Below are 15,653 nucleotides of genomic sequence, written 5' to 3'. Positions count from 1 at the left end.
CTGTGTTGGTTTTCCGCTGACACCAAACCCTGACCCCAATGCTCCACCCCTCCCCTGCTGCTGTGCCACAAACCACACCTCGCCACACTAATAAAAGTGTCAAAGATAGATACAGCACAGAGATACAGTTTGCAAGTTATTTGTGGCATTGATTCACAGTCGCCTTGTTGATGTCAAATATTAAAGGAGATTAGCTAGACTACTTTGAACTAAGAACTAAGAAGAAGGCAACGGTATCTTAAATAGCCACTTGTTTTAACTGAGGAAAGCAGAAGAGCACCTCTGAACCTCGAAGCAAGTGGACTACAGCAGCAGCAGAAAACCACACGAGTGCTCACCAAAACTGGATAAAAGAACACTGGACATTTGTTTGCTGTTGTGATGAATCTCCATTTCGCTGCAACATTTGGATAGTAGGGTCTGAACTTTCTGTAAGTAACATGAAAGCATGGATCAATCCGGTGGTGTAACAGTGTGGAGGATATTTTCTTCACACAATTTGGACCCCTTAGTACCAATCAAGCATTGTTTAAACCCCACAGCCTGCCTAAGTATCGTTGCTAACCATACCCATCTCTTTATAATCACAGTGTACCCATCGTCCGATAGCCGCTCATCATGATAACACACCATGTGACAATCCAGTCCAGTCATCTCAAACTGATTTCTTGACCATGTCAGGGATATGAGCTAACAAATCTGCAGCAGCTGTGTGAAGCTATCATGTCATTATGGACTCACTGAGAGATATTTCCAGCACCTTGCTGTATCTGTGCCACGAAGAATTAGAGGCATTTTTGAAGTCAAAGAGGAGTCCACTCAATACTTCCAAGGAGTGCTTATAAATTGCAGATGAGTGTAAATACCTCAATTCACACTGGTGCATTTACAAAACAACATACTTTAATTATAAAAGTAAAAGATAACATGCGGGGGGCTAAAAAGCAAAAAGAATATGTTTTTGAGTAGATGGCAGCAGGTTTCACGACCAACACAGTTACTGTTTCCATTTTTTATTTCCCGTTTAGAGCTGACTTCTGATCTTCTGTCACTCAGCAATCAGCTCAGCTACCCCAAGTTTGGCTTTGGTTTCTTGAATAAGGGTATCTAAATGGTGGATATTTCTTCAGCTACCACAGCTGGGGATTTCAGCTATTGAGCTGCATCTCCAAACTGGAGTCTCAGATAAAAGATTTGCTGACTAGCTGTTCTCAGAGGCAGGGGAATGAGCATGACATTAGAGACCATATTGCTGCTGTCCACTTAATTTGGTTCTGAATCAGTGCTCTCACGGCATACATGAAAGAAGCGTGCCATGACACACTATGGGAAATAGAAACTCAGCACCCCCTGGTGTCAGGATGAAAGCTCTGTGTTATCTGTCCCAGCTCATGTTTGAAAAAAGGCCACACAAAAGTAGAAATGAGCTGAAAAGAAATCATGAGAGCCATAGCCTAAAATAAAATAATCTTGTAGGGATTTAGGGTACATCAGGTAATAGGTGAACCCAACATTCGAGAAAAGACGAGATTTAAAATAAATAAATAAATAAAGAAGGAAATAAAAGTTTTGTATGTTATTAAGATTTAATTGTGACTTCTTTTTTTTTTAACAAGAAAAGGTCATATTAACACATCCATTAATCGTTAATGTCCACGATTAATATCATGCACTGTTGTTAACTAATACAATAATAGACTAATCTAATAATATTTCCGTCTTATTTGTTTTATTTTTTAATTAAAAAAATAAAGTTTGTTGAAATAAATTGATGTGAACCTAAACTAAATTTATCCCACTGTACTGAACGCAACAAGGAAGTCATGGACACATTCAAACTACTTATTACAAAATTTTAATCTCTTGCTATTTAGACATACGTCACGATGACAACGTTTCTTGCTTATCTGTACCGTTTGACCTAACTAAAACCAGCACAGAAATAGCTACAAACATCCGGAATTGTGGCTTCACCTTCAAATTAAAAGCAGGTGGCCCGAAAGCATTTGCAAGAAAGTGATACAGCATATGCTGTAAGCACAACACAGTGCGAAAAGAATGGGTATCATTTGATTCAACAACCGAAAAGTCATAATTTAGCTTTCTTGGCCAAAAATTTTCAGATTCCCCAGAATTGTTATTTAAACTGAAAGGTATTTAGTGGAAGTGAAGGAATTTACGTAGTCCGTATGACTTGACAGTTTGTCCGCTGAACACGGAACCGGTGCTTCAAGCACGTTTTCCTGTTTTGAAATATCACCTTTACTCATACAGGTGAACACGTCAGCTTTTATAATGCTGTAGCTCTTGTTATAAGTCGTAGGCGTCGCGATTACAGGTGACTATTTCGTCCAGCTCAACCGTCCTTTTCTGTTAGCCTAACCTCTCATCATGTGGGTGTTCGGTTACGGCTCACTGATATGGAAAGTAGATTTTCCTTACGAGGAAAAGAGAATTGGGTACATAAAAGGCTTCAGTCGCCGGTTTTGGCAAGGCAGTACCGACCATCGAGGAGTACCGGGTAAGGTGAGTATACTTTACTGGCTTTGGGAACTGATTCATAGCGGCCAGAATGAAAAAAGTACTACCTAATGCAATGTTGTTACAGTGTGTTTTAGTGCACGGCAGACATCACTGAAGATACTTCACTTCGGCTTATATTATTACAAAGTTAACGCCTTTATGTCCTAACCGTTATTCCTTATACATGGGCTAGATGTTACCCTTTAATATTTAAATCCATGTTAGCAATATTCCCCCTAATATGGTGATTTATAGACTCCTGTAATCTTATAACGGTTTAAAACCACAACTTTTCTTTGTTTGCCCAGCTTTAGAAAATGTATTTATTTTATGTAATTCTAATTTTATCCACTTTTTTTCTCCTGGTCTGCCAAGCACTGTGCCCAATCAATACGTGTCCACCTCACAGTCTGGCAACCACTGCATTATAAAGTGTACAGGTGATATTATACAGTGGAGGAAATAATTGTTTTCCTGCTGAATTTGTAAGTTTGCTCACACACAACGGAATAAACAGTCTTGAACTGTTTACGGTGAGCTGCAGAATATCAACTAGAAATTCAGAAGTAAAAGCTATAAATCCATTTGCATGTCATTGATTGAAAGAAGTATTTCATCGCCAAGCAAAACATGCCTTAGTACTTAGCAACTTGAAACTTCAGTTCCCTCCACAGATTTTCTATAGGGTGATTGATAATCTTTTTATTTCCTTCATTTCCAAATAATGTCACCAAAAGTTGTCACCTTCTCACCAAACCTACTGTTGATTGACTTGCAGTCCATTACAGCTTTGTGGAGGTTTACATTCTTATCCAGCTCTTAGGTTTTGCCTATGGAGGTAGAGAGTTTTGGGATGGAAAAACCCGATTTTATGGACAAGCATGCTTTACAAATATAACTTGAAATCAAGCACATCTGTAATCGATTGATTGTAATCTGTGTACCACATGAACACACAGCCAACTCTTGGAGCCAGAATTCTGGCTAGGTTATAGGAGATCAAATACTTATTTAACTCAGTGACATGCAAATCAATTTATAGTGTTTATGTAATATGCTTTTTTCCTGGACTTTTGGTTGATATTCTGTCTCTCTCCATTAAAATGAAACTACCATAAAACGAATTAATGAAAATGTAACTAATTTCTCTGTAAGTGAGCAACATTACAAATTCAACAGGGGATCAAATAATTATTTCCCCCACCGTGCCTGTAACCTTTCAGAAAGATCCCATTTCCTGCAATATGTGTGCTAACCAACTTGCAATTTAATGACAAAGCCATTTATTATGTGTGTTTGTGTGTTCTTTGCAGCCTGGCCGGGTTGTGACACTCGTGGAGAATCCTGAGGTGAGTTATACCTCCTTTCTTAACATCAGGGTGCAATAACAATTTGACGTATTCCTTTATTAATCAGTCAGTATTAAAAAGTCTTTATGATGTCAGAAAGAAATAATTTGTGATTCCAACCACAAATTCAATTAATAGCTTGACAGATGAGCAGAACCATTCATTATCAAAAAATAATGGAAATGAAAGAAACGATAATAGAAATGAAGAAATTTTATTTTGAATATGACTATTTTGGTCATATTCTTGATGTTTTTCCATAAATACGGACTACATACTCAAAATAGCCCCCATTTGTTTATTCTTTCCTTCATTGACTGGTAATTTCATTACATAATAGGTACAAGACGTATGCCTTTATTGTCATCACTTTGATGTTTGCATTGCAGGAAGCAAACAAAATTACATGTTATTTACACAGTAATGAGAGATTATTACTACCCGAAGGTCATAATCCACCTACCTTGTTATGTATTCTTGTTTTATTGGCTATAATTAAGACAAGAGTTGGAGTGTGAAGGCGATCAGTGTACAAAGCTGCACAAATTGGATTCCACTTCGAGAGGACTTTTTGTGTTCACTTACATACATAGAAAGTGTTATACTTTAAATATAAACAGTTTTGCAGAGTTTCGTGCTTTTACAAGGCAGACAGGAGTGAAAACGGCGCAGGAAAGAAGATAACCTCTTATAGACAGTACTGTACAAAAGTCTTGAGTGACCCCTCATTTTTTATGTTGCTAGGAAAATGGGAAAGAGACTTCTGGAATAGTTCTCCAGACGTCTAAAGATGTTTCAGAAGTCTTATTTGGATGTTGGCTGCCTTTTGTTCTGTTCTCTGTCAAGGTGATCCCACTCTGCTTTAATAATCTTGAGGTCTACGCTCTGGGGAGGCCAATCCATGTCTAATAGTGTTCCAGTGGCAGTCTGTTGCCAAATGCTTCCCAGATAATGTTTTTATGTTTTAAAGTCTGACTGTACTTTTCAATGCTTATTATTACATAATTTTGATAAGATACCCAGTACCACTGGCTGAAATGCAGCCCCAAACCACAATAAGCCATGTTTCACAGATGCCAACAGATACTCAATGTTGTACCTCTCTCCTGACCATGTCTGTACTTAGTAAAGGCAATTTGAACAATCCAGTTCCGGTGCGACAACAAAACAAATAAAATAAAACAACAAAATCTTTGAAAATGATCAACGACTGGAATGAAAATGAGTGGAAAAAGCAGCCAATGTCTAGAAGGAAAATGTTTGAAAGATTCAGAAAGCCTGAAGAACTGTTGCTCAAGATGTCTTTAAAAAAGAACTTGAAAGTCTGACTTCTTAAAAGCAAAATGTCTAAAAATGAGGAGTGGCTTGAGAATTTTGCACAGTACTGTAGTATGAGTTGTGATGTAGTAAAGCATGGCAGGAATCTGTTTTTAGAATTGACTGATAAGTGTGATAAGTTTGAAATAAATGCTGAAAAATATCAATTATAGTTTCTTGAAGTCCAAGGTAAAGTCCTTGGATGTTTGCAAACATAAAATACAATAAGAAATCCTCACAGCGTAGAAGCAAGAGAGTAATTGATTATTAAAATTTTCTGGGTGTGAGTATGGTCAGTGGTTGGAACCCTTTTTGCAATGCCTTAGTTCTTCAAGGCATACATTCAAAAAGGCTCTGGAAACATTCCTCTAACATTTTTGTCCACACTGACATATTTTCTCTGTTTTGGACTATTATCTATAAATCCTAGAGCTGGTTGTGTGAGAAAATCCCAGTAGATCAGCAGTTTCTGAAATACTCAGACCAGTAAGTCTGGCACCAACAACCAAATCACCATTCTTCCCCATTCTGTTGCTTGAGTTAAACTTCAGTAGGTATTCTTGTCTACCATGTCTACATTCTTAAATGCACTGAGATGCTGCCACCAATCAGATTGGTGTGAAGAAGCAGTTGAACAGGTGTACCTAATAAAATGTCATCAGGTTATGGACCTCTAAGCCATTTTGCTTTCCTCAGGGGTGTGTTTGGGGTGTTGCCTACAAACTGCCGACTGGCCGGGAGGAAGAAGTGAAGCACTACCTCGACTACCGAGAAAAAGGTGGTTATCAGGTCGTCACGGTGACCTTTCATCCCCGTCCATCACTCACTTGCTCGCCAAGCCAGACGCTGATCTACATCGGCTCCAAGGACAATCCCAACTACCTCGGCCCCGCACCCCTGGAGGAGATCGCCAATCAGATCATCAACTCTACCGGTCCAAGCGGGAAAAATACAGAGTATCTGTTTCAGCTGGCTGACGCCGTGAGGACTTTTCTGCCTGAGGACTCAGACACACATCTGTTTTCTCTTGAAACTTTAGTAAGAGAGAGGCTAGAAAACGGACAGAAAAATTCAGTAACAGCAGTCGATTTTTAAAAAATGTCTATATTGGGCTGGGTTCGTCACATGATCTCAGGGTTTAAGGTAAACTTGTCCAATAAAGATGTTTGTTACGTGTTGGATGGGACATGTTGACCTCATTAGTTGACTAAATCATGTTATTTTGTTCAGGATTTCAGTGCAAATAAATATCCACTGAAAGCTGCTTCAAAGTAATAACACATAAACTGGTATAGAAAACATAAATTACCAAAAATGTACAGATCGCAAGTTAAGTTTCAATATAAATCCCTACAGAACAGTTTCAATATATATGGTTTAAATATAGGTATTTAATATTTGGCATTGACTAGCCAAGATGAGACAAAGAATTGCTAATGTTATTGTATATAAGTTATTAAACATTTAACACTCAAACCTGAGCTGCTTCATGTCTGGTTTAACGTTTATTAAATATAGAGCTAAAAGTCTTGAGCCACCCCTCATTTCTTTATATTTTGTTAAGAAAATGGGGAAATGGGTACAGCGATTTATTGAAATATGGAAATATACTATGGGATGTAAAAGCAGAGTATAATTCTAAAAAGCTTGAAAGTCAATATTCAACATGACTGAACTCTTAGGCAAGCTCGTCATTTCTTTAAGCATTCTTCAGGAATAGTTCTCTGAGCTTGTTGAAGGACATTTAAAGCTCTTCTCTGAATGTTGGCTGCCTTTTGTTTTATTCTATGTCAAGCTGATCTCACACTGCTAGAGGCCAGTCTAGCAGTGTGAGATCATCAAAATGAAGCTATTACCGCATGATGGATATGAGAATATATCAGATTTTTCCCTATATCTTAAGACATGACTTTCAGATACTGTTTATCTGCTGTAGACATTTTGTCTTTTCTCCTCAAGTTGTCCAGTTTCCCTCAAATGATAGGACACACTGCACATTCATGACAAGATATGCCAAGTTTTCAGCTAATAGCGCTTTGGAAATCACCTTGCTGGTGCTCTTTTATTCCTCTAAAAATGGTCAGGTACAAGGACTGGACTTAAAGTGAGTGAAAGAGCAGTCCATGTCCAAAGAACAAGACCTTTAGAGAACTACTGCTCAAGCTCACTTTAAAGAATTTGAAGAAAATCTGGCTCCTTGGAAGTAAAATGTAAAGAAATTAGGGTTGGCACATGTTTTTTGCACAGTACTGTATGGCAAAGAGTTATCCAACATAATATTTTTAACTCTAGCTCTAAGTTGGTTTCATAATCAGACACAAAAACAATGACACCCTTGTCAGATGCAGCTGCAAATTAAGTGCTAATTAATCTTTGTTAGCATGGTAAACACTGTAAACATTTCACTTTAGAACTTTAGAAACATCAGCACCGTTAGTACTGTCACCGTGAGCATGTTAATGTTAGTGTTCAGCTCAATGCACTGCTGTGACAAATGACAGCCTTTCATTGTCAGTGTAGGCTTTTCTTATCTGTCTTGCTATGGTTAGTCTAATGTGTTCCTTAAGTCTTCTACTGAACCGTTTATTAAAAAATAAAACCTTATCGCAATTAAAATATAATGACGCCCCAGTTATTTTTCCTTGTTTTTTTTAGTAACTTTAATAAAATAAATCTAAAACTTGACAAATAGGTTGAAACGCTGTAATAAATACAGCTAAAAAAATTGTCCAGTCTGGTAATGCAGCTTTTCTAAATACAGCCTATCTCTCTTCCTGCTATGATCAAGTAGTTGTCATGAAAATCACTTTAAGCAAACACACATTGTTCAGTCTAACCTTTACTTACTCTGTGTCAAGATTAGTAGTTCTAGCACAGGGGAGCCGGCGTCGGCTGCTTCTCATTCTGCCTGCCTCCGTCTCAGCACAGTAAACACATCAAATTCAACACGACTGCATCAGAAAAACATCAACAAGCAGAATAAAAGAGTGACAGCTTGAACTGTGATTCCATCTTTAACACACACACACTCAGAGGTGGGACACAAGTGGCTATTTCTTCTGCTACATCAACCTACCTTTGCTTACTTTACAGTCTAATGTTACAGTCAGCATACTGTGGACATAAAAAAATGAGTATTATCAGAAGCAATACTGAGGTAGGCTGCAGGTTTCAAACAATGCTCAGTTGGCACTAAGGGGCCCAAAGTGTGCTATGAAAATATCCCTCAAACCATTGCACCACCACCTGAACCCCTGATATAAGGCAGAATAGATCCAAGCTTTCATGTAGTTTACATTAGACCCTACTATCCAAAAAAGCAGAAAAAGACTCATCAGATCAGGCAATATTTCCAAACTTCTGTCCAATTTTGGAGAGCCCATGCAAATTGTGGCCTCAATTTCTTGTTCTTAGATGACAGGAGTGGCACCTGGTGTGGTCTTCTGGTCCTGTAACCTATGAACTTCAAGGTCCGACGTGTTGTGTGTTCAGAGATGCTCTCCTCCTTACTGTGGTCGTATTGAGTTGTTATTTGAGTTACTATGTCTTCCTACCAGCTCAAAGCCGTCTCCTCTGACCTCTAGCATCAACAAAGCATTTTCACTGAGAGAACTGCTGCTCACTGGATATTTTGTTTTTGTACCTGTCTCTGTAAACCCTACAGATGGCTGTGTAGGGATTCCCAGTAGATCAGCAGTTTCTGAAATACTAAGACATACAACTATGTTCAGAGTCACTAAAATAACCATTTCCCCCCCATGCTGGTTCTCAGTTTGAGATTCAGCAGTCCTTCTTGACCATGTCTGCATGCTAAACTCAGTTGCTGCCATGTGACTGGCTGATTAGATATTTATGTTAATAAGCTATTGAACAGGCGAACCTAATGAAGTAGCCAGTGAGTAAATATATCCTGATGGACTGGTGATCTGTCCACTGTTTACCCTCCTTCTCACCCAATTTAAAGCTAGAATAGGCTCTAGTCCCTCACAACCCTGACATAGATGAGGGGTTAAGAAAACGGATGGATAATTATTAATATATAATCTATGAAAATAAGTCAAAACACAAAGTTTAGACACTTAAGTTTTTCGAGCATTCAACTGTAGAATATATTTCAAGTTTTAGCACTAAAAGCTTTTTGACATTGTGCATTCAAAAAAAAAAACCCTGCTCTTTTCATGTCTTAATCTAAATGACTCCTGGTACTTGCTAAAACTCACACCTGAGACCTTACTAGGCTGCAGCAGTAAAAGGGGTCTAGCTACGCTGGTGCTAATGTGCACAGGCTCTAGTAACAGGGCGCAGCGGCACAAAACTATCCTTGCAAGAAGAAGCTTTTATGTTTGAGCTCTGCACAGAATGAAGTGTACTGCTATGTGACATGGCTGTACAGAGCTAAACAGCTGGTGCTTTATACAGTCAGCCAACCCTGCAAACATGCAACACTCAAAAAGAAGCACCACACTTTACAAATAATGCATTTATTTCACAGGACACGGTAAATTCTCAGTGCAGAACTAATGCAGAACATGACAAAATGTGGCCTATAGAAATATGACACCATTGTTACTGCAGGTCACAGATTTTTATGATCTAATATGATATATACAATTTTTATTTCTTCTTTTTATTTATATAAATTATATAATTAATGTCAATATGAGGTATTATATATCATGAGTGCTTTAAAATAGCTTTATAAGTGTTGTATTACAATATAGCTGTAGAAATACAACAACGATAATTTTTATATTACAATTTCACAAATATTTTCTGAATATATTGCATACATTTATATATATTATTATTATAATTTCACACATGAACATTATCATGAAGAAATGTCTTCCTTGTATTTAATAACGTGCACAAGTTAGAACTCTTTTAAAAGTACATACCGGAACAATGATGATTAGCAATAAAAAGACTTTCTCAATATAAACCAAACCTTTCCCTCTAAAGTGGCCACCTTTGACTAAAAATACCATGCTAGTTAAAAATTTGAAACCATTTTGCCCAGGATTGCTTACTTGCTGGGTTTAGTGAAGGCCAACGGTGGCAAGTGAGGTTCCAGAGGGAGAGCGCCCTGCTAGCATTATCAGATATTATTTTACAGGCTGCACAAGACTGGAGTTCCCAGCCGTTGTGTAATTAATTTCTCTGGTAGTGGTCCTACATGGGTTACGAAGACCTGGGAAGGCAGGAAATTGCTGTCTAGGCGTAATAACAGGGTGACACCAGCAGGTCTGTGAGCACGAGCAGCTGATCGTCAGTGAAGCACTGTCGATGCTCCTGCCAGTTATCGTGGTGAGTACGCCGAAATTCTGACAAGGTCTTCTTCACCGTCATCTTTGGGTAAGAAAATCAAAATCATCATGCATAAACATAATCTAGGTGAATGCAGTGTGCACATTTAGAAACAACACCACAAAACACAAGTGAGTTTATCAGCTTTACTGGACTTTTATTGGGTTTTTTTCCTGCTTTCTTTCATCGAAAACATGGTCGATGCTCATATTAAACCTGTATGAAGACTGAAATCTCTATGATGCCATATTTTTTTCCCAATCTTAGCTCTGTATGATATCCTACAGAGCTCTAGTGGCTGGCGCTTTGGCTGTGAACACATGAGACCTGTTCAAACTGCTGTTTTCATGTGAAGGGCAGCCAATCAGAACAAAAATGGCTTAAAGGAGGGAGGAAGGGACCTAAAAGAGTTTGTTTTACACAGAATATGAACTGAGATGCGGCAACAAGGCCACATATATGGTAAATATTTGGTAAATAAGTAATGATCTGAACTATGAATCATGCAAAGCTACTTTTTTAGCATCCAAGAATAAAAATAGACATACATCTTAAGTATCGTTTTTAGAGCATGATTCATCAGTACACTTTTAGTCCTCTACACGTTGACAAAGCTCAACATCCCATTCATGAAAAAATACAATTATCTGCCTCATTGCTAAAGCCCTGGTGATACATCAGCTGGCTGATATCGACCAATCACAGATAAACTGGTATCTGCTTTTTGTTGACCAATGAAGGCATCATGAAATTAGGGACACGATCACTTATTAGTCTTTTTAAAAGGACACAGCTCAGTCTTCATGAAGTAGATTTAAAAAAGACCAATGAGGGCAGTCTGATGGTACTTATTATTTTCAGAATTTCTATAAAACAAAAAAATTGACTAAAGTAGAAAAATGACGCAGATCAATCCATCATGAATAATAATCATTAGCTGCAGTCCACTAGTTAGGCGTTTGTATCATATTTAATTTAACAGCATTTTCAGCAGAGTGCTTTTATAGGTTTGCTATGACTAAAATGACTTAAAGGGAGCCAATGTTTCCTCCACTGCTGTGTGCATGTAGGAGAAAGAGAAATACCTGGTGTTCTCATGCCTTCATCTGAGTTCAGTTGAAGTGTTCACATATGAGCAAAAAATGCTGACTAATAGCTCTGAGTTGTTAAGAGGGCTGAAAGGGACCAAGTGTGAAAGCATCCTAGATTTTTATAGAACACAATGCAGAAAAACATGCCTGGGATCATGTAGAAATGGTGCCTTCACACAACACATGCAACAGAGCATACATCCAAGTGTATAAACAAACAGTTACTTTATGAGTAGTTAAAAACTTCCCCTTTTCAATGCAAACAAGTATTTTTTATTAAAAAATATGCAGTATATAGCTCTATGCAGTCTATATAACTGTTAACTGCTCTGTACCAGAGGCCTGAGAGTTTGTCCGCGTTTGTCTTTTTCCATACACTGGTATGTATAATAAAAAGGCAACAGAATAATTTTTAATCTGGCAACCACAGCAGGGAAAAGAGGATTGTTATTTCTCAAGTGTGAATGTAAAGATATTTGGCTTCTAGATAAACAAGATGTAATGCATGATTCAGGGCCAAACGTTTATGTAAACTAATATACATGAGCCCAAAGTGATGTGCTGTTTCTCGGTAGTGGAACATTTCCATTAAAGTCTGTAGTAAAGTCCTGCGATAAAACGAATGTTGATAGCAACTGTTTTTCTTGCTTCATTTGTTTTGAACAGTGAACGCTCATACCCACCCTTGATTACAGCCACTATCTATTACAATGAAGCCTACACTTAGTTTAAGTACATGCACTGCAAATTCAAAAGTTCCTGTTTTGGCTGGTAAATCCTCTATCTAGAGACACATAATGTAAAATGCAGATTAGCAGCTGAAAATATTTGCAGCAACGATCAGAACTGTTTACAATAATTAAAAACTAATTTGGAAAAATAATTTATTCATTGCACACTGTTAGAAACGGTTGTTTCTAGTTAGCTAAGAATGAAGGATAAAGTTATTTGGCTAAAGAAGGAAAGTCAGTAATTAATCTGATGATGATGAGATGATAAGAACACCTTCCTGACTTTGTATTTTACATGTATCTGTGATTACCTATGTATATGGATGTGGTTCACAGTAGTTTAGTGATTCTGCAGCAATCGTGCTAATCGACAGCATGACTCTGAGGATGACACTGGTGGTAGCCAAGTTTGCTAGTATAGATTGATAAGTTAGCACTCCGTCGACTTGCCAAACACTGACATCTCTGACTCCAAATAACCCCAAACGTGGGGCCACGATCCTACTTTGACACGTGAAAATATGAACAGCAGGAGCTCGTGGATACGGATATCATCATTATGGATATCTCCACCTTTTAAATACAGCCTATGATTTACAGTAACCAACATGTTAGTCAACATTTTTACAAATACAATATTTTAACTGTATTTTATTGGATTTTCTTTCTCATCTTTTTCACTTTCCTATGGGAGAGGCACTAAACCATCGTCATCATTGGCTCCACACCACTATAATGTATTATTCAAACTCTGCTCTACGGATTACATTGTATGTATTCTTCATGCCTGAAGTAAGACCAAAGACACAATTTTCTCCTCAATTGGACAATGAAATTGTATTCTTTCAGCTCACACTGTTTTGAGCTAGATGTTTATATATGAGTGTGTGTGGTGGGGCTAATGCGTGCGCGCACCTCTATAGGCTGTGGGTCATTGAGATGGCTGCTCAGGTCCATCAATATCTGAGGCATCCAGTCTGGGACATCATAGGGGCTCGACAGGATGCACGCACTGAGGCCGAGCACTCCAGCATGGCGCCGCACTAAATCTACACACACACACACACACAAAGGGAGAGTTAAAATAGCTCTTCGAATCTCAAGGTTCGCATTTCCCCTGGGATAAGAAAGGGTAATAGGGCAAGTATTATTGTGATTGCCTCACTGTGCAATTGTGACGTGCACGGAAATGTGTGTGTGTGTACCTGTAGAGGCCAGCTCCCCCCGGGCCTTGGGGAGGCAAGTCTGACTCAGCGTCTGGAGCTGTGTCTGCAAACTGGAGTCCAGAGGGAAGAACTGGCACTGCAGTAAACCACTGAGGGTGGTGCATGCCATGTCCCTCACCTACGATGAGAAGGAGAAAGGCGGGACAGGAAGGAGAGAAAGAGGGAGGAAAAAACAGGTCCTTGAAGATCAGAACTGACAAATAAAGAGTGCTGTGGAGAACACGAGGCATTTTTAGAGGCAAGGAATGCATGCGCAATTTATTAAGGGAGGCGAGCCCAAGGAGATCGGTGAACAGCAAGGTACACGGGACAGATATGAGCAAAGGAAGGGGAGGAGGATGAGGAGGGATAGATGCTGAGCTGAGCTGATGTAAAATTCAGTTGCAGAACATCACTGCCTTCCTGCATCACTTTGCATAAATTATGAATAAGCTCTGAGTGATGGTTGAGGCACTGTAACAGACAGTGATACGAGGACAAAGCATTAATCAACTCTACACTCACACAGTTAACAAAATATTAAGAGAAGGACCGGTGTTGGTAATTTAGACAATTCAATTGGAGTGCAGGAGTTATTGATTTTCACCTGTGCTGTACATCCAGATCAATAAACGTAGACAGTTTAAAGGGTTTAAAAGCAAGACAAGTGGGACATTGATTGCTCAAAAGCTGACATTACTCAATATTTCAAGAGACTTCTGTTCTCCGAGCACCAGTTGTAAAGCTTTTTTTTTTTATTCGATTCAATAAATAAACATTAGTAAGTAATTTAGAGGATTTAAAGTCAAGACAAATAAACAATTATTTTGGGTTTAGCTTGAATGTTATTTTTAGATCGTCCAAGCTGCCACAGACAAAGAGATTTCAGGCAGCCACAGTACTCAATCAACATCCCTGTAACTACAGTGAGCACTGAGACAGACTGTTATTTTTAAGCAATAACTGTGAATGGAAAAGATGGATTAAGGTTTAGGTAGAAAAGCAGCCCTTTATTATCTCCTGACAGAGATCCCAGGGGCTGTGTTAAACCAGCGCTTGCGAATACGTTACCTCAAGCTGCTCATCTAGCAGCAGCTGCATCACCAGTTTTCGAATGCGGAGAACCTCAGCGGGCACACTGAGCAGAGTAAACAAATTGTAGAAAACCATGATCTGGAGGTAGGTCAGCACTGAGAAGCGTGCATGCCATGACCTGCTGCCTGCCATCTAAGGAGAGGGGAGAGAAAAAAGAGATGAGATAATGAGAGACAAGTTGGAGTTTGTACTGATGCCCCAAAGGCCCTGAAGGTGATATCTTGCTCATAAAAGATATATAAACTCGAGTACACAAGATCCATATGTAATACTTTCTCTTTTCATGCTATTAAAATCTTTCAAGAAGCATGTGGATGACTCTGTGAGGCTGTGCCTGCACAATATAAGTATGCCAACATATTCATAATCGCACATCTATTTCACTAAGTATAAATATACACAGAATGTGTATAAATAAGGGTATGCCATATACACCTACCATATTCTATACCACATTCTATACCACTTTGGTGCATTTGGTTACACTGTCCACATTTTAATGCAAAATAAAAATACAGATTGCAACAGAAGAAAGACATTTTGGAATCTGGTGCTGGCCATACCAGCAAAGACCTAATAAACAAACAAACGGGCTAATATATATCATATTTATGTTGTTTCCTGATGCTTCTCAGCTGGGGTTTACAAGATTTCACAAATATCTACTCGTTATCATCCAAATCAATGGTTATCATAATAAATATGTAAACAGGCATTCTTATCACGACTCTTGACCAACTGTATCCATAAACTAAAATATAACTTAATGAGGAAAAAATTTCATCCATCCGTCCATCCATCTGGGTTCAGGTTACCTGAGACAGCCACACCTTCCCCCCCCCCAGCCACCTGATCCAGCTCTTCTGGGGGATACCAATTAATTCCTAGTAACCAGTAAAGTGATATAATGTCCTCAAGGCATCCTGGTTCTGCCTCCTGTCGGTGAGGCATATCCAGAACACTGACTCCTTTCAATGTGGAGGAGTTGTGGCTTCTAAATGACCAAGGCCATCATCCTATCACTAAGGCTAAGGC

At 38.6% G+C, this 15,653-nt stretch overlaps 2 protein-coding genes across 2 annotated transcripts in view; one reads left to right on the top strand and one right to left on the bottom strand.

Moving 5' to 3' along the window:
* The first annotated feature begins 2,167 nt into the window (after positions 1-2,167).
* Positions 2,168-6,670, top strand: chac2 (ChaC, cation transport regulator homolog 2 (E. coli)). The gene is made up of 3 exons (XM_006791039.2): positions 2,168-2,526; positions 3,837-3,872; positions 5,886-6,670. Exons 1-3 carry the CDS (start codon positions 2,392-2,394, stop codon positions 6,282-6,284), a joined length of 570 nt encoding a protein of 189 aa, XP_006791102.2. The 5' UTR covers positions 2,168-2,391; the 3' UTR covers positions 6,285-6,670.
* Positions 6,671-9,654: 2,984 nt separating this feature from the next.
* Positions 9,655-15,653, bottom strand: part of psme4b (proteasome activator subunit 4b) — a 48,784-nt gene continuing 42,785 nt past the window's right edge. The window contains exons 44-47 of the mRNA XM_087844739.1: positions 14,595-14,750; positions 13,524-13,662; positions 13,234-13,367; positions 9,655-10,538 (exon numbers count right to left, since the gene is read on the bottom strand). Coding sequence (XP_087700865.1) covers positions 10,404-10,538; positions 13,234-13,367; positions 13,524-13,662; positions 14,595-14,750 — 564 coding nt within the window. The 3' untranslated portion in view covers positions 9,655-10,403. The remainder of the gene's footprint in view (positions 10,539-13,233; positions 13,368-13,523; positions 13,663-14,594; positions 14,751-15,653) is intronic.

This window comes from Neolamprologus brichardi, chromosome 8 (genome assembly GCF_056152115.1).
Source record: "Neolamprologus brichardi isolate AB-2024 chromosome 8, ASM5615211v1, whole genome shotgun sequence".
Lineage (NCBI taxonomy): Eukaryota > Metazoa > Chordata > Actinopteri > Cichliformes > Cichlidae > Neolamprologus > Neolamprologus brichardi.
The sequence above is the reverse complement of the archived record's forward strand: the minus strand, read 5'-3'. Positions and strand labels throughout refer to the sequence as shown.

Coding starts and splice junctions, on each gene's coding strand:
- chac2 (XM_006791039.2), top strand. CDS start 2,392: ATGTGGGTGTTCGGTTACGGCTCACTGATATGGAAAGTAGATTTTCCT. Junction 2,527..3,836: donor ATCGAGGAGTACCGGGTAAG/GTGAGTATACTT, acceptor TGTTCTTTGCAG/CCTGGCCGGGTTGTGACACT. Junction 3,873..5,885: donor CACTCGTGGAGAATCCTGAG/GTGAGTTATACC, acceptor TGCTTTCCTCAG/GGGTGTGTTTGGGGTGTTGC.